We start from the raw sequence: 26,057 nt of genomic DNA on the forward strand, positions 1-26,057 counted from the left end.
TTCTCTTCTTATCTGTACCCTGGATCCTTGCCTCCTTGCTCCGGCCTGTTCTCCTTCGTCTTTCTCCTCCTCCTGCCCAACAAGGGTATTGTAAAAGTCTTCCGCTTGTTCTATTGTATCTATTCTAAATCTTCTATCTCTCCAGGTTACCAGTACGCCCTCCGGCATCAGCCATCTAAAGTTGATTTCAAATTTGTTCAGGACAGATGTTAAAAATTGATAGGGCCTTCTTAATTCTCTAATTCTCCTCGGTACCTGTTTTAGGACTGTTAGTTGTTGTTGGTTGTAAATTATCAGGTCGTCTCTAGTTCTATTCAGCACCTCGTCACGTTTTGATTTTTTAACAAACTTTACATGAACTTCTCTTGGTAGATTATTCTTTTTTGCGTAATTTGTCTGTATTCTATATGTCTCGTCGATCTCACTTGCCATCTCATCCTTTTCTATTCCCAAAGCCTTTGCCATTAGGTCTGCCATCATGTCTGGTAAATCCTCGCCTTTTTCTTCCTTTACGTTCTGGAACCGTAGGAATTGGGCTGCTTTCTCCGATTCTAACGCAAGGACCGTTACCTCAAGTTCCTTGTTTGCCTGGATCAGCCTAGCACTCAGCTGTTCCATTTTTTCATCCTCCTTTTCCAACCTTCCTTCTATTACATTTATTCTTTGTTCGTGTTTATTGATCTGTTCCTGGAACTTCTCGAATTTATCGTCCATCTTCTGCATTCTCTCCTTTAATTCTACCGTATCACTCCTTATTTCTTTAATGGAAATCAACATTTTGGGACAGAATTTTGTAACCTTCTGAAACTTGAAAGCAGGGCTGAAATTCATTTTTTTTTACTATCAGTTCAGTGGACGTGTCTTGGTGGGCATGGCAGGGCAAGGATACTGCAAAATCCCCATTCCCTCCCCACTCCAGGGGAAGGATACTGCAAAATCCCCATTCCCTCCCCACTCCAGGGGAAGGATACTGCAAAATCCCCATTCCCTCCCCACTCCAAGGGAAGGATTCTGCAAAATCTCCATTCCCTCCCTACTCCAGGGGAAGGATACTGCAAAATCTCCATTCCCTCCCCACTCCAGGGGAAGGATACTGCAAAATCTCCATTCCCTCCCCACTCCAGGGGAAGGATACTGCAAAATCCCCATTCCCTCCCCACTCCAAGGGAAGGATACTGCAAAATCTCCATTCCCTCCCCACTCCAGGGGAAGGATACTGCAAAATCCCCATTCCCTCCCCACTCCTGGGGGAAGGATATTGCAAAATTCCCATTCCCTTGCCACTCTAGGGCCAGCCAGAGGTGGCATTTGAAGTTCTCCAAACTACTCAAAATTTCCGCTACCAGTTCTCCAGAACCTGTCAGAACCTGCAGAATTTCATTCCTGCTTGAAGGGCACCTTGACCATGAAGAATTTGCTTTGTTCAAGGGGGCAGATCAACCTTTCAAAACAAAGCATCTGTTCCTGAGGAATTCACCAGGCTCAGATCTTTATTCTTCTTTTCAACTGTTTAGGAAATAGTATATAAAAGTAACATTAGCAAATAAAAGAGAATGATATCATTGCTGAGGTTCCCAACATCCTCAGTTAGCTTAGTTGAAACCTCTTTTTCAGTGAGGTTTTAAAAGAAGCTCTAGACCTGTCTGAAGTTTTTATAAATAGAACTGATAAAGCTTCAGTTGCTGTTGTAAATATTTGTAGCATTTCCTCTGGATTTGTGAGCTAGAGGTCTCCCATTGGTAGGAATTCCCATCAGTTCCACTTCCGCTTTCCCACTTCTTCCTGATGCCTTATTGTCCTGTCCAAGTTTGTCTTGATGAGAAGGCTAACACAGTAAGGAAATAATAAGGTGGAAGATAGGTCCTGGCTGATGCACAAATTTTTCTGCTCTCCCATTGGCTGGCTGGAAGCCTATATTATCTATCACTTTCCTCAGCCTTTTTAGCTCTCAGAAACAGTAGCGAAGACTCTTGCATGGCAACCCCAGAGGCATCTCAAGTTGGCAGTGTTGAGAAGCAAGTTAATTCATTTGTGCTTTAGCTGTGATATATTTGAAAGAGCAATGGGTGTTTTCTATGCAACATATCAAAACACTGAGCTTGTACGTGGTTTGTAGCTAAGTAGAGAGAAATAAACATGAAATCATTTTTAGCTTTGTCAGTTTTACATGATTGGCCATATCCCAGAGAAGAGTTACAAGGATATTCATTCAACATTGCTAAATGAGTTCTAGTAGCACTAGCCACCTCTTCTGGCACAAAGGATTATGCCATCACCAAAGGAGAAGAAAGGACTCATCAGAAAAGACCCGGATGTTAGAAAAGATTGAAGGCAAAAGGAGAAGAGAATGAGATGATTAGATAATGTCATTGATGCAATGAACATGAATTTGGGAAAATTCTGGGAGACAACGGAGGACAGGGAAGCCTGGCATGCTATTTCTATGAGATACAACTTAGAGCACAGGTGTCAAACTTGTGATGTCGTCATCATGTGACATATCACAACTGTTCCCTCCTTTGCTAAACGGGAGGTGGGCATGGCCAGGGCATGACACATCTGGCCCATGGGCCACAAGTTTGACACCCTGATTGAAAAACAGCAACAATAGCAACAGCTATTGTAAACAGCACCCATTTGCAAAAGTAGCAACATACAACAGGATTATTTTGATTTCAGAGTTTATAATAACTTTAGAATAGAAGGAATCCAATCTTTGTTCTGGGCAGAATCTTCTCATAGCAACTGTTCCAAACTTTTGAAACAGACTAGACAAATACCTCATAATATGTTGAAAATATGCAATTTATTTTCCTCCTCCCATGTGGATTGGGCTAAAGTGAGTTTTCCCATCCCCAGTTCAGACTAGGAGACACTGATGTGATTATTGGATCCTCCAGTTGGTCAGCTGGAGGGAGCAGTGATTGACTCATGGTGTTTTCTGAGATTCATTTCCATTTCCCACTACTGACATTTGCCAGGAATGTTTTTCCCATTGTTTATTCTTTAAAAAGTATTACATTTTAAAGAATAAACATAATATGTGCAATGATATAAAAGAAACAAACTGACACATAATTTTGTAAAAAGCATGAGGATTCACTGAATAAAAATATAGGATTTTATTTCTCTTTTGATCTTTTGTCCAAAAAAACTTAGAAAATTTATATTATTGCAGAATGTTTTTGAAGGTTAAGCAGGCTCCCACTAACTCAACGTCAGCATTCAAAAATGAGTGTCATTAGAAGGAAAGCTAAAATATTTATTTGCCTTTTCTAACAATCATTTCACTGCTTTTGATACTCAGTTTTGGCTGTTTGATGAATTCAGAGGAAATGAAAGCTACCATGGCAGATTCTGAAATGATCTGCTATATGTCTAGGTCAACTTTTGTTTCTAGTTGAACGTGAGAGTAAGAAATTAACAGAAGTATTGTATCATCAGAAGTGTAGTAAGAATATAATAGGAGCATCCTTTGCCTTGCTGCTATGACAATTATGAAGACTTGTAGTTGAGGAGATAGTTGGAGAAAGATTTTGCCTTCATGTCCTACTTGGTATTCCTAGCATCATCTGCTTGGAAGAAAGAACACTAGGCAAAGTAAACATTATTAACTTTGATAGTATAATGCAGAGTGGAAGTTATCGTACGAGACCTAGAAATATGCAGAAGAGTTCCTGCTAATAATAATGTTTGCATTTCCTCCCAGTTAAATCTTTTCATTTATGAGACATTACTCACAAATAGTGGCTTAACACCAGGTGTGGTATTGACTTACCTTCCTTACCTGTTCACAAATGTGAGCACGTGCCTCCACTCTGCCCATGCTCACAGACTTCTGCATGTCCTTTTGGCGAAAAAAGGACCTAAATGGGATGCCATAGAGCCGGGATGAGTGGGCGGGGCCACCCACGATTTCCGCTACCGGTTTGGAAGAACCGGTACAAACCAGTAGAATACCACGCAAAAGGTCACTTCAAGCACAAATGAATAACCATATCCACTTTTCTTCATATCTCTATTACTAATGGAATAGGTAGACCAGGATTGAGAGCTTCATCAACAGTTTCCTCATGGAAGAATTTTTTTCTTTACTGATAGTTTCCTCCTTTACCTCATTTTTCTATCCCCCATCTTAGTATTGATTTTCACATGCATTCACTCTCTCTGTGGCTCATCCTGATGGTAAATCACATAAATAAGAAATTTCTAGCAAGATTGAGAGACAGACCTCTGAGGTTATTTGTCCACTTTTGACTGCAACACACAGTACAAGGCCTGCCCTACACATTTCACTCTGCTGTTATCTGCATTGTGTTGATACCAATTTTGTGCTCTAATGGCAGCTTCCCAATGGCTTTTTTTTGCTTACCTTTGACAAAGAGGTAACCAAGTCTCACAGATGCCACACTCAGGCATTTATCCTTCTATAGTCAATAGGATTTTATATCTCATACACAATTAATTCTGCATTCATTAACAACCACATTTTAATTTCTGGAAAAACACAAACAAAGGTCACACTAAGAAAAATTTCTCAGCATTTTATATACCAATGACTAATTTAGTTTCTGCAAATTTTAATTTGTGCATTCAAGGGAGTAGATGTAGCTTTCCAGATAGCAGAAAAGGGCTCATAGAAAAGGCTGCTGATTATCACCCGAAATAAGCTACTTAGGGAAGTGACTCAAATCTTTATTGACCATGTGAATTTATTGCTTTCCTGTCAGCTTCTGATTCAAGAATGAGGAAAGCATAATTGATATTCTGGCATGTGTGAAGCAGGGGTGGGTTGCAGTTGGTACACCCTGGTACGGGCATACTGGAGCCTGCCCGGAGCACCAGATACCTTTCTGGTACGGTGCTCCAGAGGGCCCACCAGCCCGCCCAAGCTCCTTATAGGTCTTTTAAGTCTTCAGCGCTTCCGCACATGTGCACAGCACGTACAGCTCCACTGAGCAGCTGGAGTGTTGCGGAGGCTTGAGGAGGCACTAAGATGCATGCGCATGCTGTGCATGTGTGCGCTATGCACATCCATGTGGACATCGCCGGGCCCGTTCCAACCGTACTGGTTGGAACAGGATCAGGAACCCACCACTAGTGTGAAGGTTCTGTTCTAATATAAGAAAAAGAAAAAGACAACACAGAGCAATATTCACCCACCCATCCCCACCATCTCTGTGAAGTTACACTACAAGATTGTTGGATAGCAACAGTCAAGAAGAGGGTTCAAGTGGAGAATTATTCTGGGCTCGTTATGTAAACACAAGAGAGAAATGCCTGTGTCAAGATTGAACCACTTTGCTTCTGCAAATCTTATTGCTATGTAACTTGCCATTGAACTGGGGGAGGGAAAGGGGAAGTGGAGTGCTGAGAAGTTGTGCATGGATCATGAGAGCCTGGAAACCATGAAGGTCACCATTGCAGGTGCTTGAAAAGGAGATGGATTGTTCCATAACAAAAGGATGTCTCATAATTGGACAATGTGATCATCCAGGGGTGGGAAGAAAGGGAAGCTATTGTTTAACAAGTTAAGGAAAACCAGAGCTGGTTTTGATTTTTCAGTACAAAAATGGTGTATCCAATAAAGTTTTACTTTAGGGAATTCAAAGCTCCTGGGAGTGTTTCCTTATTTTGGTTCATTAGTCAGACAGTTGACTGTCTGCCACCTCCCCACACTGATTGCTTTGGACCTTATCTAGGTCTTTCCAAGGTGGAAGCTGCTAATCTGAGGAGATTCCTGTATTATAGATAGAGAATAATAAAATAGCTAGTTTGACTACACTTATAGGACTGGTTGTTTATGCATGACAGAAATCTATTTTTCCTTATTATTATTATTATTTTTTGCCATCCCTGCTCATTTAAAATCTGATTTTTTGTTAATATGTATCAGTTACAAAGGAGCTTGGAGAACTGCCTTTGATGACAATGTTATCAGGGTTTATACAAGGGCAAGTACAAATAAATGTGGAAATAATGCCTGCATAATCTAAGAAAGGATAATTGGTTCATACAGATGTTTTATTTTGCATTTGTTTATTAAATTGCCTCTTTATAGTCCAGTGATGTCTCCTTACCACTATTTTAAGCAGTAATGTCCCAGTTTTTGTGACATAACATCATTTAACAGGGTTTTGATGGGGTGATATAATTGCACCTTTCTGCATACAAAATGTGTGCACAACCACTATAGCAGTAGGCAACTTTGCCTTGACCCAATTTGAAATGATTTGTCACCTTAAGTAACATGCATTTGGGAGGAGGGAGAAAACAGAGAGAACCAATGCCTTTAAAAAAATAATGTTTTTTAAAGTTTTCCCTGGCACATCTTGATAGCCTTATATCCATTCACATTGATGAAGACACTTTCTTTTATTGCATCCATGTAATCTTCCTTGAGTTTCACTTGTCCTACATCTACTTCATTGTATTGCCCATAAGAGGAAGCTGCTTAGAAACCAGAGTGCCTAGCACATTCTTCAAAGTAATAAAGCAAAGCCTGAGATTGGCAGGTGGGAGAGACATTTAAATCTGCTTTCAGTTCAGCAATGGGGAAGTTGTGTCTATCCAGTATTGAAAACTACACCTCTCAGACTCCTTACCAATGACCTTGAGCTAGCAGTAGATTTTATGCCACACCATTTTAAGGTGCCTCACTCCCCGTTTTGTCTTAATTTCCTTTAATCCAAAACAAACAAACAAACAAGACAATCCGCCCTGCTTCAGTTTTATGAATTTGTTCAAAAGAGTTTGCATAATTGTTTTCTGGCACTCTGCCATTCAGAGTTAGAGGTGTGAGTATCACCATTTGGAGAGCCATAGGAAGTGGCTAAAGTCATGCTACACTTAGCTTATTATCATGTCCTCTCTTCTTCTCTAATTAGTGGCTCAAAATCAGGAGAAATGAGTCTTCACAATGATATGAAGTTATTGCAAACCAGAATTGTTCTCTACCTTTTTGGGGGGGAGTGGCATTTAACAGATAAAATAATTATTTTCTATGACCCTTAGCCTTTATGTTATGACTTCCTCAACCAGCTGATAAAGAGGAAAAAATATTAATTGGACTCCAGAATTTTGCAGTAAAATAAGCCACAAGGAATACATTTTTGTAAATATAATGGGAGATTCTCAAGCAACATTTTGATAATTTTTGAATACAATTTTCCCAAAGACTTGTATTGTACATATCCAAAGATGATTTTTCTTCTTCTCTTGTTCTAACCAAGGCCTAAACATATTTTGTAATTTCTTCTGTTCTGCTTGTAGTAGTATCTCCATGTTGTGTCCAAAATCTTGTCTCCAGCTCATGTTCAAAATAATGATTCTTAAGTCATCCTTAGCAGTAATGTCCACTAATGTACTAGTGCTTTCTCTTTTCTCACAATATCCAAGGACAACCTCAAAACAGCTTCTTCTCCTTGGAGGGAAAGCAAAAAGGCAACAAAGGTAGGATAGTGATCCAAAATATTGGCTGTTAAAGATAAGAATATCTTCAGTGATGAGCCCTTCAGATTGAACAAGTTTATATGGCATTAAAAAAAACCCTCCTCATTTAACTTTTACTATAGAGGTGAAACTATAGTGATATGAGAGGGATAAAGAGAGGCATAAAAATGAATGTTGACCTTTAAGTGCTGTCACTGTATAAGTGAGCAGGATAATGAATGAGTTAATTACACTAGCATTTGAGGCCCTTGCAATCCATTTGCTGTTGTAATTAATTAATCTTTTAATTTAGGATAGAGGAACCTGATATAGAACTGCTTAATTGCAAGAGATTGCATGATGTCTACTGGTTTCCTTACTTAGCAGAGTTGGCAAAAAGCAGACTGGAGATATTTGGAGCCGCAGCAGCATTGCCAATACAATATGTGATCGCATTAATTGATATATTTCTATATGGCTGGGCTATGAACCATATTTTGCAGCCAATCAAACTGCATGGAAATCAGTCAATGAATAGAAGAACCTTAATTACTCCTTCATTAGCTCTTTGGTTTATATGGGCACTTCAGGGGATGAGAGCTTTCTACCCCAGATGACTGGGAAAGGAGGTTCTCTACCTGTATAATATTCTCCTGCAAAGTGAAGCAATGGCTACCCAGTATGATTGCTCAGCTTGAGCATTGCCCAAGGCTGCCAATCAGAATAGAGCTGAAAAGGATTATTAAGGTCTTCTAGTCCAAACCCTTGCTCAAGCAGAAAACCCTATACCAGTGACGGCGAACCTTTTTCGCCTCGGGTGCCAAAAGCACATGCTTGCACGCTATCACACGAACTCGAGTGCCCACCCACATAACTTAATGCCCCCACTCCCATGTGTGGACCGCACATTTTTGCGCAAGGCTTCCTTGCCACTCCCGGCTCTGGCTGCTTCCCCTTGGCTAACACCCAGTGAGGGGAGAAGTTGCTCTGTCTGCCACAAACGGGCAGAGTTTGGGGTGGGGGTGGGGGGATGCTCAAGTGTGTTCCTGTGTCAAAAAACCTTCCCTTATCATTCTCCTGTATAAAGATTGGGCCCTTTTTACTATGGCAAGTGTGAGTCCAGTTGCTAAATTCCCCCCTTCTATTAAAGAGGATCTTGGGCACTACAGTCAATAGAGAAATGAGGAAGGGAGCTGCTAGCACGGGGGAAAGACAAGCGGCAAGGAAATAAGAAAAAGCAGCTTTTTCTCCCCCTCCCCCGTGCTAGCACAGAGGATCCTGCCTGGTCGCTGCAATCCAAAGGGAAATGAGGAAGAGAGCTATCTGCATGACGGAAAGACAAGCAGCAAGGAAATAAGAAAAAGCAGCTTTTTTCCCTCAAGGTGGCTGCTGTTGCCCTTTTCTCCATTTCAGCACCACTTCATGGAGCCTGCCCCACCCACCATCGCCCAGGTCCTCGCTTCTCCCAAGCATTTCTTTGCCTATTTAATTTCCCCTCTGTAGCATTTTTCCATCGTGTTTCTTGCCGTTTTGGACAGGAAAACCAAGTTTGTGGGACTTAAAAAAAAAAACCTTCAATCAATCAATTCCAACTTTGCGAGATCTCTCACTCCCCCCCCCAAAGTTGTAATTGATTGATTGAAGGTTTTTTTTAGTCCCACAAACTTTGTTTCTCTGCACACGATGGCAAGAAACGCGATGGAGCTGGAAATCAGGTAGGCAAAGAAATGCTTGGGTGAAGCAAGGACCTGGGCGATGGTGGGTGGGGCAACCTCGATGGCGTAGCACTGAAATGGAGAAAAGGGCAACAGAGCAGCCACGTTGAGTGAAAGAAGCCTCTTTTCTTCTTTCATTGCCGCTCATCTTTCCCCCGTGCTGGCAGCTCTCTCCTCATTTCCCTTTGGATTCCAGCGATCAGGCAGGATCCTTTTTAATAGCACGGGGGGAGGGGGAACAGAGCAACCAGCATGAGTGAAAGAAGCCTCTTTCCTTGCCGCTTGTCTTTCCCCCGTTCCAGCAGCTCTCTCATTATTTCTGGTTTGCATTGGGCTGTTTTTCGCCCTTTGGAGGCTTCAGGGAATCATCCGGAGATTAAAAAAACTGTCAAAAATCAGTTGGCCAGCGGGCGCAGGCGCAGAGCAATGCCTTGCATGCCCTCAGAAATGGCTCCGCGTGCCATAGGTTCGCCATCACGGCCCTATACCATTTCAGATAGGTAGTTGTCCAGTCTCTTCTTAAAAACCTTCAGTGATGGAGCACCCACAATTTCTGAAGGCAAGCCGTTCCACTGGTTAATTGTCTTCACTGTTAGGAAGTTTCTCCATAATTCCAGGCTGCTTCTCTCCTCTTTTAGTTTCCAACCATTGTTTCTTCTCTTGTCTTCTAATGCTTTGGGAGATTACTTGTATGCTAGCAAAGTGTTGGATGCAGTCAGTGATATACTGTATTTTTCAGAGTATAAGACGCACCGGAGTATAAGATGCACCAAGATTTTGAAGAGGCAAATTTAAAAAAAATTTTTTTGCACTCCGCAGACCTCCCCAAAATGGCCTCTTTTTCAAGAAAACACCCTCATTTTTTGTCAAAAAAGGGCATGAATAGCCTTTAGGAGGCTTGTAGAGTGCTCCTGGGGATGGACCCCCAAAACGAGCAAAAATCAGCCCATTTTTCGCAAAAATGGGCCTGTTTTTTGTCAAATAAAGGCCATGCATAGCCTGTAGGAGGCTTATAAAGTGCTCCTGGGGGATGGAGGGGCATAATTGAGCAAAATGGCTCATTTTTTGCTCATTTCTGCCCTCCCCAGCCCCCAGAAGCATTCCTAAAGGCTATGCACAGCCATTTTGGTGGAGGGGTTGGGGTTTCGGGAGGCAAAAAACGATGCACCCAGATTTTCAACCTCTGAAATAAGAGATAGCTAGGTCTATTCATAAGTAAATGCCCTCACCAAAGATCCAACGAAGTTGGATTAGTCCTCTACCCATCTAGCAACAGAATTCACCACATGGCACCTGGGGAGATTATATCACCCAGCAAGATTCATCCAAGCTTGGGACTCAAAACACTATAAAGTTACCCCTAGATGGCCCCATGGGAGTCTGACAACCAATTGGAATACATTTCTTACACAGGAACAGGAAGCTCCAAGGCAGGGTCCAAGAGAGGGTATAAAATCTCAATCTATCTCCCTCCCTCCCTCTCTCTCTCTCTCTCCCATGTACTTTTTTTTTGCTCATGATCTCAAACCAGTGCTGGGTTACGGCCGGTACACCCCTGTACAGGCGTACCAGTTGGAGCTGGGAGCAGCAGCCACCATACAGGAACTGGGTGGTGGGCCCACCCCCGCCCGAATTCCTTTACCTGCTTTTAAGCCAACTGGGCCATTTGCGCACACGTGTGCAGTGTATGCCACCTGTGCAACCTCTGCTGAGCAGCTGGAGCGTCGCATGGCAGTGGGTGCACATGTGTGCGCAGTGCGCATGCTCAAGGTGGACGCCTGGCCCTGTAGCAGTGTACCGGTTGCGATGGGATCCAGAACCCATTACTGTCTCAAACCATGTGATCCTGTCCACCATTAAACCATCTTTCCAAGCAGCTTTCATGTTTCCAGTCTCTTTCTCCCCACTTGGAACTGAATCCAGATGGACATTTCTTCCAACAATATAAATGTATTTCATATTTTGCTTTTTCCACAATCCCAGTCCAGATTGAATGGCTGCCTCTCTTTCTGTGGCTCTATTGTAAACCCATTGGTAATTTTAATGATCAACTTTAAATAAGCTACACCATTCCTTTTCAGGAAATGAGTCATGGAATTTAGCTTTGTTCTGTGTCTCTTATGTATTTTAGCACTTGGATTTAATTAAGGGCAGAGTTCGTGAAATGCAAGTCGCTTTATACTTAAAGCTCCTTTTTGTTGATATTAAATGAGAATAAATTTCAATATTATTCCTTCAACCAACGGGATGTCAGGGAATCCAATGTGCAGTGACACAATGAAAAAGAAGTGTCACATCAAATCAGGAATTTGCCAAAGCCTTATCTACCAATGAATCTTTGCCATCACAAAAAGAGCCAATAGGTGTTTTTTTTTAAAATCACGGTGTTCATGTGTTCATCTACACAGAGCCTCCATCAACCAGCCTATTTCACAATTCATGTGGCTAATTTCCATCTCTCTCCCTGGATTGTTGTTATATGGAAAAACTGAAGGATGGAGTGAATGAAAGGCAGGATAAAAAAATTTAAATAAATGATTTCGAAATGTCAATGAAAAACAAAAGGGTTAAGCTGGAGTTTCTAAACTCCCCGGAACAATTTGAAAATATCAGAGCATTATGATGATATAAGAGCAGCAGTTAGTGGAGTGGCATTTCTTCCTGTTTAAACATTCCTACCAAATTGAAAGAACATGAAATAGGGCTGCCAGAAAAAACAGAATTCTTGCACATTGTACTCTCTTACTATTTATCAGTTTTGCTTCTGACACAAAAGTAAAGTGGCTCAGAAAAACAGATCATATCCTTTTGAAATCAGGTAGCCTTCCAATGTAATTACCCTGTTTCCCTGAAAATAAGACACACCCCCCCCAGATAATAAGCTTAATTGGGCTTTTGAGCACATGCGCTAAAATAAGCCCTCCCCTGAAATTAAGCCCTCCCCTAAAATATTGCAATATAGCAGCAGCCATGAGGTGACCACGCTGGCTGCCTCCTGCACCTCAAAAATAATAAGACCTCCCCGAAAATAAGGCTAGGTGCTTATTTTGGGGGGATCAAAAGAAAATAAGACCCTGTCTTATTTTCGGGGAAAGACGGTATCAATTAGAAAAATCAATAAATGTCTTAATGAATACCAGAGTTTTTAAAGGAAAGGTTTCAAACGGGGATGCAAACACAGAAAATGGGACAGACACTTTTGCATTGGATTCTACGCTGAATCTAATGCAGGGGTGTCCATCTTTGGCAACTTTTAAGACTTGTGGACATCCATTGGCGGTATTCCCCACCCAGCATGCTAGCCATACATCAATCTCAATATAAGTTAATCTTGGGATCTCCCTCTTGGACCAAAGCATTTAGATCAGAACTGCCTTCATATTTCAGCTTTTCCACTTAAGTAAGCTGCAAGGTGTGAAGTCTATCGAGGAGTTGACTTCTAAGTTGTTTGTTACAATACATGAACCATAATGGAAATGCTTCCAGAACAGGGTTGTGATGGCTGGAGGTTCTAACCAGCTCATTCACACTTTTTTGTAATTGGGAGATAGCTCTTCAATGCCTCTTTCTGAGATGACTGGCAAAAAAAGGAAAGGAACACACTATTACAAGTATTTTTAGTGTCCCACTTTCCTAACAAGAACTCCAAGAGAAGGATTCACAGCAATAAGACATCAATAGATTCTTTTTTCCCATCTGACTGTACAGGGTGGAGGCACTGCATTAAATAAACACCTTAGCTGTCTTGGCCTAATTTATGGAAACAATTTGAATGCCCATGTTATTGTTTTTGTTTGCTAACTTGAAATACTGAGAGCAAAGAGTGAAAATCCTGATTTGCTTTGAAGTGCTGATATTTTCTGGGTTCCAGGACAACAAAATTCCCAGGATCCTAATGAAAAAGGAGGAGGGAAGGGAGGAAAAAACCCCACAAATATTGCTGCCTGTCCCTTTGATGTGTGGCACGTGTGGAAGAGAAAGAAGACAGCAAACTTGTTTGTTCCTTTGGGCTATTGAGGATAGCTGCAATGTGGGCAGCAGGTGGATGAGATAAGAGTTCCCTCTAAGGAGGGAAAGAGAACTATAGGGTTTCAAAACAAAAAATTGGAAATAAATCAGCTTAGTTCTTCAAAACTCCTGACACCAGGGAACCTGTGACTTGGAGCTTTGTTTCATATTCGCTCGGAACATATGGAAATATCTTAAACGTTTGAAGGTTTAAAAAAAATAGCAGTTTGGAAGCACCAAACTTTGTCTGATCAGTTTTCTTCAGTCATGGTTATCCAAGCCAAATCAGCATGTTTCTTATGTGGGATAATGATATCTCAAAAGACAAGAGTACTATACAAGCTCAGTCAAAGTTATCAAAGCAAGTTTCAACAATCCTGCTGTTTTCACTAACTTTCTCCTTGTTGTAATCATGAGGATTACATGATTGATAAAAGGTCATGCACAGCTAAGTTTCATGTACAGAAGGCAAAGGCTGTGATAATGATGTTACTGTTACAACAGTAGTGGGTTCCTAACCAGTTTACTACCGGTTCACTGCGTGCAGGTGTGGCAATTGAATGAAAATTAGTCAGAAAAAAAGGAAAACAGCTGAGGAGCTGCAATTCAAGCCACTGACCCGGATCAGCTGGACTTCGGAAACTGCCTCAAAAGTAAGTATAACTCGGGTGGGTGGGCAGGCCCACTTTTAAAAAAAAAATACACAGAACCAGTTCGCTCTCTGTTTGAAGGCAATACTATTGGTTCGGGAGAACTGGTCTGAACTGGTAGGAACCCATCTCTGTGTTACAGGGAGGGAAACATTAAACAGGTCTGCAAAATTTTGGAACTTGTAAGTTGAAGGCTTGTACAAGGTGATATGAAATATGCTGCAAAACAAGAAACATTTGGCAAATTTCAGTATAGAACTGCTGGTTTCTATTTAGTATGGTGGATCATCCCTTGTGTGGCCTGCTCTGGAGCATCAAGCATACCACTGATGCTTTTCTTCTCCTGCCAGTGTATCTAATTCCTCCAAGTAATTCTAAGAATTGAAGGCAAATGACCAAATAATTAGCTTCTGTTATCTGGCCAGTCTTAGCTTGGTCTTAGAAACACTCCTGTTTTTCTTTTACATTAAGTTTGCAAACAGCTGAAATACTTAAATCATTGGTTCATGCGATTAGTCAGACAAGTAATTCTTCTATCTTAAATTTCTTCAAGAAAGGATCATGAATGAAATTAAAGCCAGTCAGCTGCTCTTTGTAATTCTCATCTCTCTGAGCGATATCCCATATTTAGCATGATTTCATCCTTGCCGTTTATATCCTCTCCTTCTGCCTACAGAAGGCAGAAAAGCAGCTAACAATTTTTTTTAAAAGAACAATTAAAGTCTCATAAAAGCACTACTAAAACCACTCACTCTACAAAAGCTTGACTAAAGAGAAAGAAATTGATTACTTTTGTGAAAGCAGAAAAAGTATGCAGAGCACAATTCCACAGTTTAGGAGCAGGACAAGAGACTTTCTGTCTCTTTCCACCCAGCACAAGGCCTTTTGAAAACGAAGTGTTTTTAAATTCTCACATAGATTCAGTTCAAAACAGGTAATCCTTAAAATAGTTTGATTCCAAACTGCTCAGGGTTTTAACATTTAAAATGTACATCTTAAAAGTGTGCCCAAAAGACACCTGGCAACCAGTAGTCTTTCAAAATAGAAAAAATGCTATTGATATAATGCATTTGGCTTCACTGGATTTACTCCCCCAACAGATCAAGAAGCCTTGCGGCACAAAGACCAACTGTGGATTAGAATTTCTCTAGGCAGAAATCAGTTTTTGAGAGAGGATATTTCCATTTTATTTTCTTACAAATCCAACAAGCTAGTAGGTTTCTCCAGTCTGAATACTTCCAGAAGTGGTCAGTCCTAATAGAGAACTATTTAGTGTTTGACCCTACAGTGAATAGGATGAAGGTAAACCATTGACACCAAAATAACCCCAGGCTTCCAGTCATCTTTACCAGCCCAAAAATGAATAAGAGAATTTGTTAACTCTGAAACAGATCAATCTTACAGCAGCCGAGAGGAGTGGAATGTGAACTAGCCAAAACAACTTACTATCTCGTGGGAACCAAGGTCACTCCCAATAGGTGCCAGCCAGAGACTAATACTGGTCGTCAAAGAGACACCAGAACACCTTATTGGCAATGTGACCTGTGACACGAGGGGAGGGGGAATATCTAATGTTTAATTAACTGAAGCCACGGGAAATAACTAGGGCTGGTTTTAAGATCATCCATGCCGAAATGACTTATTTGGGTTCATTAGTCGGAAACTTGATAGAATTACTATGAAATGTGTGTCCAAGGGTTCCAAGTAGCACCCCTAATGAAAGAAGACTCAGACTTCATGTCATCACAGCTGCAGGGCAAGATGTCCTTGACTCTCTGAGAAAGGAATGCTATTTAGACTATATATCTCTCATACTCCATATAATTCCCCCCTCCCAATTTCCTACAGTAAAAAATGTGGCAGGCCTGAAGTCCCAATGTAAAAGATGGCTTCCAAGCCTGGCAATGGGTTGATTCCATTGGTTTTGTTTTTCCTTTCACTTGCAAGAGTGAAAACCCATCCACTCATCACTTTCCTTAAACATGACAATGGGATTGAATTGTGCAATTATCTGGGACACAGAATTTGGGCAAGTTTCAAATAGCAGATGTGCCAGATTATAGGTGCAGAAGTGCTCAGTACCTATAGTCTTTCAGCCAAGTTATTTCTGAACAAAGTTCTGGTGCTTTGCTGAAAGAGTACTCCATAGGTTTAGTGCTGTTCGGAAAAAGCACTAAAATCACTTCCAAAACTAGCCTGGGGAAGCGGGGGATGGCAGCTCAAAATTACCATGGAAGGCAGATTCCAGTGACAGAGGGGCATATCTGATGCAGCAGGCTAAATTAGCCAGTAAGAGTTGGGGAGATCCAACTGTTATCAACCTCATCACCGCTGAAGACTTCTAGTCCATATCCATGCAAAAATTCTATTGGGAGAAGAGGAAAAACTGGAACAACTAGACCTGACTTTATGTTGCTTCCATTAATCAATGAGAATGTGATGAAGACAGCATGAAGACTATCATTTCAAAATATTTAGCATGCATGTGCAAAAGATGACCCCAATAATGAATAGACCAAAATGTCTCAGGAGGAAAATTAATGCTTTTGTGAAAGTCTCCTTACTATATTTGCTAAACAAGTAGATAAAATTAATTGGTTCTCTTCTAAGAGTCTCGCATTTTAATTTCAGCTTGGGCAGAGTCCCGAAAAGAGAATCCAAAATGATTCTGAATGGCAATGCCAGCCATTGCTGTTCACGTTTCCCTCTCTACAGTATCAGAGTCTACTTCTATTGCTGGAGAGAAGATTGTTTTTATTCTGAGCATTCATGCAGTTCCAAAAGAGTTACAGGCTTGCCTCAGAAGGCTTGCCAATAAATAAAACCAATAAACAAACAGGCAATAGCAAACAAAAAACACAAGAGAATGGGTACCAGCAAATTTCCAGCCCTTCTTTTCACCTGGAGAAGACATGGGCCCAGGCAAAAAAATTTGCAGCTCATCCATAACAAAGAGCTCAAGGCTGGAGATGTTTGTTCCCACTGTCTGCTTTATAGCTTAAGATATTAGGCATTAAAACAGGGGAGTTGTTCAAACACCATTACTGACACTGCCGTTAACCCAAATAACAAATGTCTTCCATTGAGAAACCTCATAAAAACAGAGAATCCAATTTAAAAGCATTTCTGCTGAATGTGAGAGGCGATTTCCTTGCAACCATATGCCATGGCCCCAGCTTGCTGAATGTGAGATAAGCGTGACGATTTCAAAGTTCTATTGGTAAATATCTACTATGCATTTCTTCTTGGGGTGTTAGTAGCCCCATTGCCCAGCCAATTATACAATTCCAGGACTTTCAGGGTGCTGCTGAATGGAGTGAAGCCCAGTGTGTAAACGCCTAACATTTCTTCATTCTAAACAGAGCAGCAGATGCGTCAGTGGGTCTATCTCTAGCTATAATAAAAAATTATATTCAAGGCTTCAAGCATGTGCGTTTGTTCAAATGCCAACAGAGAAATATATGGGAAAACAACAGGCTCCAATGGTGGCATCGATGCTCTATCTCTCTCTCTGTAGCATCATGTCCTGAATGCAGAATTGCCCCTGTATACAAATATTTGGAATAAATAGTTAAGGCAACAGTGTGTGGAGAATGATGAGCAAGCAAAAATGTGATAGGAAAAGCACTCCTATGAATAGGTGACACCCGTCAGAAAGTCTGAACATTTAAAGGTGCCATATAGGACACATTGATTCTGGTGTCAGAACGTAGCTACAAGCACATAAAATACAGAATATTAATCTTTAATTGTTGTCAATTCACCAAGGAGCGGGAGAAAAAGCTATTATTTTTGCTTGGTTCAATCTGATAGGCTACACACCTTTTTCACTCAAAAAAGAGTCTGAAAATCTGGGTGCGTCTTATACACTGAATACAGCATTTTTTGCCTCCCGAAACCCCGCCCCTTTACCAAAATGGTCGTGCATAGCCTTTAGGAGGCTTTCAGAGGGCTCCTGGGTAGTGGGGAGGGCAGAAATGATTTAAAAATGGGCTGTTTTTTGCTCAATTTTGCCCCCCCCCCCAGCAGCACTCTATAAGCCTCCAAAAGGCTATGCATGTCCTTTTTTAAAAAAACAAAAAACGGGTTGCTTTTTGCTCATTTTTGGACCCCACCTCCCCATGCCCCAGGAACACTCTACAAGCCTCCTAAAGGCTATTCATACCCTTTTTTAAAAAAAAAATGGGCCCATTTTCGCAAAAAAATGGGCCGTTTTGGGAGGTTTGCAGAGTGCAAAAACTTTTTTTTAATTTGCCTCTTCAAAATCTTGGTGCGTCCGGTACATCTTATACTCCGAAAAATACGATATTCCTTTTCTTATCCTGAAAGAAGCACCAAAGCATTGCTCAATTCAATTCAACAAAATTGCTGGATACACAAAACACACTAAGTTCTATTCCAAATATTGAACGCAACTCCAAGAAACTGTAGGAAGCATGGCCAATAATAACCTCCTAACTACTATGATCATTCATTGGTGGATCCTTTAAAAAAAAAATCTTTCTCCCTTGACCTAAACCCAGAACACTTTGATTTGCATTGTCTTGGACATTTATCCTGGTTCTCCCATTCTCTATATCTCATAGGGTATTTCACTGGCTCCCTATAAACACAACACTTAATTTGCTTTAGCTCTCTTACTTCTTGGTACATTCGTCCCATGGACGTGTGACAGTATTGGTATATTTATATTTCTAGAGGTTCGTCTTGAAGTTCAATATTTCTGGAACTGTACTCTTCAATGTCCAGTTTGGCAGTCTCAGCATATAGTTGTTCTTCCTTCTTCTTTATATTAGGTAAAAGATATTTCTCTGTCATTTATTGTTCTGTAAACCTTTCATAATTCTATGAAATAATTTATAACCTATTTCTAAGCTGCCCAAAGTAACTTTATAGGAGAGATGGGTGGCATAGAAATGAAACTAAATGAATGAATGAATGTCTTTGGAGTTGAAGGTCTTGTTTGTTTTCAAGAGACAAAAATTTTTCTCAGGACTACAACTCCATAAGAAGGAGGACATGTGAAAGCTGGAAAGACAGAAATATAAAAGGGTTGTGGAAAAAGAATGTATAGCTTTCCACAGAAGAAAAATATTTCCTGTTAGGCACCTGATCCAATAGTGTTCTTCTAATAAGGCACAAGTAAAAAAAACACTAATCCTATAATAATTTTTTTAAAAGTCAAAACAAATTGCTATGCTATCAAAGGCCAGCTTTTCTTTTATATACAGGCAAATAATTACAGTATATTACACTAGAAAATATGTATTTTCATTGGAACAAAAACTGAAGTCCTGTTCAGGCAACAGTACAGAATAGAATTCAGTATGTAGTTTGATAAGCAGTTGCTACCTTTTCAAAGTTGTGACACTAGTGAAATATTGATGCATATCTCCAAAATGTACATCATTATTATCACTCATGGGAGCCTCCAGGTGTCATGTGTCATAGGAACAAGAACTTTCATCTGATAGGTCACATGCAAGGCAATTTGCTACATACCATTTGTTACATTATTAAATATGTAACCTATGCCACTCATGCCCCCTCCCTCCACCTGGCAGCAGCTTTCTCCACTCCATATCTTACCGCCCTGCCAGCCTGCTTGCAAAACACCTGGAATTTGTTAAATGACCCAAATCCTCACTACATGATGCGGTCACCTGATGTTGTGCTTTATGACTATGTTGCTTAGTGATGGAAATTCCAGTCCCAATGACCATTGTTAACTGAGGACAACCTTGTACTCTAAAGCCGATCTTTGTTGATAGGAATGGACCTCTCTTTACTAACCGTGAAGTCATCGTGAGTTGGACCCCCAAATCAAATATTTTATGTTTTTGTTACAACAGTAATTTAAGCTACAGATGGACCTTGCATGGGTAACTTATAACTACCAACAACGTCAAAACGACAATGCATGTCATGACATCACCACATAAAGATATTTGAGTTATGACATCCGATACATAAAATCAATGGGTAGTCCTTGACTTACAGCACAACCATTTGTTTAATGATCCAAGTCACAACAGCACTGAAAAAAGTGACTTACAACCATCGCCACATCCCCATAGTTGCGTAATCAAAATCTAGGCATTTGGCAACTGGCATGTATCTATTATGATGGTTGCAGCATCCTAGGATCATATGATTGCCATGTCCAACCCTCCCAGCTGGCTTCCGACAAGCACAGTCAACGGGGGAAGATGGCTTCGCTTAATGACCACCTGATTCATTTACTCACTGCAGTGATTCACTTGAGAACTATAGCAAAAAGAGTTATATTCTTACACAACAGGCAGCAAATAAATTTAGTAAGTAAATAAAAAAGGTTGTAATATTGGACATGAGTCACTCAGCTACCTTGCTTAGCACAGAAATTCTGGCACCATTGTGGTTTTAAGTCGAGGACTACCTATACATATATGGTATTGTGACACAGTTTGTTATGTCCCCTCTCCCACCTCAACTGTTCCTTGAAAGGATGCCCAATTGCCCATGGCACCTTGTGAATAGGCATTGAACCTGAACATAAAAGCTGGACAGTGGATGATTCAGCATCGATTGTATTAAGATGGCCGACTCAAATCATGGGTATGTTCAAATGGTATTATGCTAAGGAGTATTTTTTTACTTGGTTACAGTTTATAAACTTTCAGAATAGACTATAAAACACTTAAACAATGCTATTAACATTTACAATAGCTCCAAACCCGTAACATTTCAGCAACATACTAAAAATGCATATATATTTCTAGATATAAAGTCCGCTGAGATTCCACACTGATATCCTGTCTTCTCCAAGCAGTGAAGGAAAATTGAGACAGCAAAATATTGTGGCTCGCCTTGACAATTTTTCTTAAGACTTCTGCTAACCAAGATTTAAAGCTTGCAAGCAGTTTCTTTGGAACTGGCTTCCTTTCTGGAGCTGCACACTTCACATGTCCTGGCTATCAAATGCTGCTTGACTATTTAAATCATGTCCAGCTGCAAGAGAACAAAAAGCAGTATTTGAAAAGAGACTATCAATTGTGGAAAAACATAAAAATAACTTTTGAAAAATAAACATCATTTTTCAGTTGTTTTTTTAAAAAAATATCCTGGATTTCTTCCACTAAGGAGGACAATTCACTAAAATTTGGACTCATTATTTTGAGGATATTTTGAGTTGAGGATAGAATTTGTGTGTAATGATTCAGGATTTAACAGAAGCTTGAACTCTATTGCTTGCATAGAGTAAGCATTATGTTCCCACAATACATTGATTATATTTTTCTACTGTTCTTTGATCTGTATTTTTACATACACTTATACACTCAAACAGAACTAAGTCTGCATATTAAATTTTCTATACAATATATTCCTTAGCCTAGTAATCAACAATACATGTATTAGAAACTATATAGAAATTGGGAATGATTACTATGCGGACCTAATTTGCTACCTAAGCTTCCAACAAAAATAAAAAGGAAATAAATCGACTACACTCTAAATAAACACGGTTGTGAAATGACACACAGAGGCAGAAGCAAACTGTGAATAACTGCTTGATGAGAGGAGAATTACTTCATGTTATTTTTATTCTCCAAATGTTATACTACAGCTGGAGTGGCCCGTTCTTATACTCCTAGAGTGTGTCTTCATTGAGGTGCTCTGGTTCATTGAGGGTGAAACTTTATAAGAGTGGCATCCTAATGGCAATAAAGTTTTCAAATAGCATAAATCAGTGTTTCAGTTGCTGAGGTTGAGAAACACTGACATAGGTAATGGATAATCTTTGCATCTTTGAGGAAGATGTTATGAGACAGATTGGGTTATGGTTTTTTAAAATGTGCAATACAACAAGAATAGGTATATTGCTTCTTCTTGCTTCTATCACTTACAATCCAATAATGAGCCGCAAATATCTAGACTCGGGCCCTCTTTTACAATATATATCCTTAAAAAACCAAATCCACTAAAAAGCCATCATTTTGATAGAAGACAGAGTCAGATTTCCAGCCTACAGCTTCACCACGCAACTACATACAGCACTTGTGCTTAGCCGTCCATATTCCTAGATCTGTTTATTAGGAAGTGAATCCAGCTGGAACCTTATAAATCAACTGAAGTGAAGCATCTGACTTCTCCTCTGAAAACCACTGAGCCAGAGGAGAAAGTGAGAGAAAGGAGAAGCTGTGCTAGTTAGAAACTCCAATATATTTTCTACCCATTTGCCACATAGGTATTCTGATGGGTGCAATGCTAAAGCTATCCACCTGGAAGGAACGTATCTTTTGCTCCAACTGCTGCAGGGTCTCTCCATTAATGGAACTAATCAGGGCTCTTTGGAAAAGGTATTTGCTTAAACATGTCAGCCTTGTAATTTGTTACTTGCTGCGGATGAGCAAAAACACTTCAGGGTGGGATGCACAGTCAGGTCCAGGCAAAGCAGAATTAGTGCCTCACCTTCTAACACAACCGAATTATGTGTCCTTCGAGAGCCTTCTCCACAATTTGAATTCTCCTTTTTATAAATTCCCTGATTAAAATCCAAGGGCCACAAATTCAGGTAAGCTTTGGTTTAAGAGGTCAATCTGCCAATGGGGACACTATAGACCAGCCAATACTATAGGACAGGGGTGTCAAACTCAAGGCCCGCGCAGCAGATCTGGCCCATGAGGCTGCCCTGGAAACAGCAAAGGACCAGCCCATGGTGCCTCTGCCAGCGTAAATGGAGTTTGGGAGGGCTGCTGGCAGAGGGTTGCAATAGGCTGTCGCAGCTGAAAACGGGGCTTGCGAGAGCTACTGGCAGCCTTCCAGAGCTCCATTTTCTCTGGCAGAGGGTTGCCGGAGGCTGTCACAGCTGAAAACGGGCCTCGGGAGCCCGTTTTCGCTTGCAGAGCGCTCGGGAAACCACAGATGCTCCCGACACAAGTGACGTCAAGCTGGCCATGCTCACCCTGGCCATGCCCATCCCGGCCCCCCAAGGGCAAACACAACCCTGATGCAGCCCTCAATGAAATCGAGTTTCACACCCCTGCTATAGGGTGAGCAACGATTCTGATTCCGTGTCTCACTATCCAGCATGTGTACATTACCAACGTTAAAATACTTACCAGATCATCAACATCACCACCCTCTTCTGCAACTGGTGAAACTTCCATGGGCTTTTCGTTGGGAGCCAAAAACTACAAGTAAAATTCATTCGCATGTAATCAGCAACATATTTTTATTTATATCCCACCTTATTTATTATTAAACAACCAAGGCTGTGAACATATCTAACTCCTTCCTCCTCCTATTTTCCCCAAAACAACCTCACCCTGTGATGTGTTATTAAAGATTAATTTTCCCTCCCTCCCTTATTAATAGCAACAACAACGTACAGAAAAGGAAGAAAAAAAACTGAATCAGGAAGGTTAAAAGGTTTGGAAAAACAGATGTCACTCTTTTCCATAATATACTTCAATTAGAAAGTAAGATAGGCTCTTGATAATAAAGATGACACTCTTAAGTGCATTTTCTATAGAGCATCTTTCATTGAGTAGGCAAGCATACACTCTGCGCTCTACATTACTCTTAGCTTCTTCACTGTTACTAAAACACCTATTTATGAGCCACGTGGCCAGTGCAGTGGTGGGTTTCCAATTTTTTCACTACCGGTTTGCTCGTGCACGTGCTCGCGCTCATGATGCGTCTGCACAGAAGCGGCCAGTGGAGTCTCCCGCCACCGCCACCACTGGTTCGCCCGATCCGAATTGGCAGAAACCCACCTCTGGCGCAGTGGTTAGAGTGCAGTATTGCAGGCTACTTCTGCAGTATTGCAGGCTGCTAGCAATTTGGCAGTTCAAATCTCACCAGGCTCAAGGTTGTCTCATCCTTCCATCCTTCCAAGATGAGTAAAATGAGGACCCAGATTGTTGGAGGCAATATGCTGACTCTGTAAACTGCTTAGACAGGGCTGTAAAGCACTGTAAAGTGGTATATAAATCTAAGTGCTATTGCTATTGCTATTTGGAAACTAGACAGAAAGACAAAACTAGACAAAACAGACTAGACTAGACAGAAGGACAAAAATGTAATAAGAAATTAAAGAATGAAAGAAATGCTTTAGGTTGTGTGAAGAATCTCCAGGAACAGAATATATCCAATAGAGATCATTCTGTATGAAATGGGTGACTCAAGAAAGCTAAGGCCTAAGATGGTCAAGACAAAACTCTGGTCTCCTTCCACACTATCACACTCATGCACAACATTCCTGCTTTAATACCACAATTAAAATTCATCCATCAAATGTAGAATTGCAGAATGTAAAGAATAGAAAACATAGTAAATATACTGTAAATATTAGAAACAGCAAATATCCTATCAAATGCTTGCATTAGACTAATGGTTACCAATTACAATTTTATTCTTAAAGTTGTCGTATGATACCAATAAATTGCCCATCTACCTCTTAATTCTACATCACAAAAAAAGATCAACAGTATTTGACTTCTGGATTTTTTTTTCTTTTTAGCACAAGCTTTGTTTTGATTCAATTTCCCAGCTAGAATACAAACAGAACTTTAATTTAGCAGTATTACTTTTGGTGCTTTTGATTACCATCTACAGTATGCGTGATAGATTGCATCCTACAGTGCCTTTTCACAGAGTGCAATAGAAACCACTGATGTCAGATATTTCCACTTGTAGCCCTCGGTCATTTATCTATAGAATTGCTGATATGAGAAAAAAAATCATATCACTTGGAATGACCGTTATCAAAACAGAGAACAGATACAAATTACTTTGCCTTCACAGGAGAGGCAAATTTTAGCCCTAATCCAAAAAAACAAAAAGCAGAAGGAAATGAATAAGAATTTTACTGCCCTAAATGATAGAGAGAGGTATCTCATTTGAAAGCAGGATACACACTTGGAATTGAGGTTGTGACCTTAACCTTACTTCTAAAAACCCTGTTTAACAGATATCTTGAATCTTCTTTCTTTATATTAGTTCCAGTCTAGCTTGCAAAGAGAGAATTTTGGCAAGGGAACCCCTGAAGCAAATGCGCAATGGAAATGGAACCAACAAAAGGGTACCTCACATTTCAAGAACGGGGCTACATCCTTACAATGTTGGATCTAACCTGATAGCTGATTTATTTGTATCAATATCCAATATCACTTCTTTAGTAGCCTACAGGCACTCTATACTCAAAAAAATATTTACTTTTAAGGCTGATTCCACAGCCTTGTGCAACAAAACAAAACCCACAGAAAGAGTAAGAAAGATTGCACAGTTGTGACACAGCATGCCTAGATGCTCTTCTTTTCTCTGACATTGTGGATGAAACGCAATTATTGTACAGGCAATGTTGAAGTAACAGCAAACTGTCAAATTTAAACACCTTTTTTTGCAACGGAGCAAATCCCATTTTATAGTTAATTAAGGTAAAATGCTATTTTTGAAAACCACATATTTACTCCGAGGCCTCCAAAGTGGCAGCATAACACTAAATTAAATGTAAGCAACACATAACTGAAATGTGTTACGTGATGATGATGAGAAATTGCTTAGCAACTATGTTAAACTTTTTTTTTTATTTTGAATCAAAACCTACTAAGCATCAGCAGACTGTTTTTTCCCCGCTTCCTGAAACGATCGGCATTACTTTGATACAAAATGAAATTACATATAATAATTGTGTTGAAATCCTTCACTTTTCACAAGATAGGTGACCGAAAATGTTTGGCCCACCTCTCTTATCGACAGTGGAACACTTTCTGTATTTGCTCTTTTGAATATCTATCCGTTTTAATGAGAACTATCTCCTCAGTGAAAAAGACTGAGGGCCGATGTTGGGCATGAGTCACAGGACAAGTTGTACCGTATCAACTTTTTACAAATGGCTGCTTACTAGCACCATACATGCTCTGGAAATAATTCCAAAGCATGTATGGCTTCTGATGTTGTTGTTTCTATTGCTTTTGTTGTTCGGAAAAGCACTTTCAATGTTATCAGACTTTGCATGAGACAGTAAAAGGGTTGTCAGGCCTGCAGCTGGTTCCTTTTAGGATCTTTGGCCTGCCACACTCTCTATTATTTTACTATGCTTTTTCATTACTGGGGAATTGGGAGGGGGAATAGTAAGGAGTAGAATGTGTTGTTGTCAAAATAAAAAATTCCTTTCTGGAAGCCCAAGGTCGTCTTTTGTCTCTACACCTCTGAGCCTGACCAGAACTGGATGGGTGGAACTGCCAGCGTGGCAATGGAAGATTGGACC

The 26,057-nt window shown here is 40.4% G+C and overlaps 1 protein-coding gene across 1 annotated transcript in view; it reads right to left on the minus strand.

Annotated features, from left to right (window-relative positions):
- Positions 1–19,095: 19,095 nt before the first annotated feature.
- XRCC5 (X-ray repair cross complementing 5) overlaps positions 19,096–26,057 on the minus strand; it is a 61,220-nt gene continuing 54,258 nt past the window's right edge. Inside the window, exons 20-21 of the mRNA XM_081938152.1 lie at positions 22,906–22,977; positions 19,096–20,794 (exon numbers count right to left, since the gene is read on the minus strand). Of these exons, the coding sequence (XP_081794278.1) occupies positions 20,780–20,794; positions 22,906–22,977 (87 nt within the window). The 3' untranslated portion in view covers positions 19,096–20,779. The remainder of the gene's footprint in view (positions 20,795–22,905; positions 22,978–26,057) is intronic.

Source organism: Natrix helvetica, assembly GCF_964273705.1.
Source record: "Natrix helvetica genome assembly, chromosome: 1".
Taxonomy (NCBI): Eukaryota; Metazoa; Chordata; class Lepidosauria; order Squamata; family Natricidae; genus Natrix; species Natrix helvetica.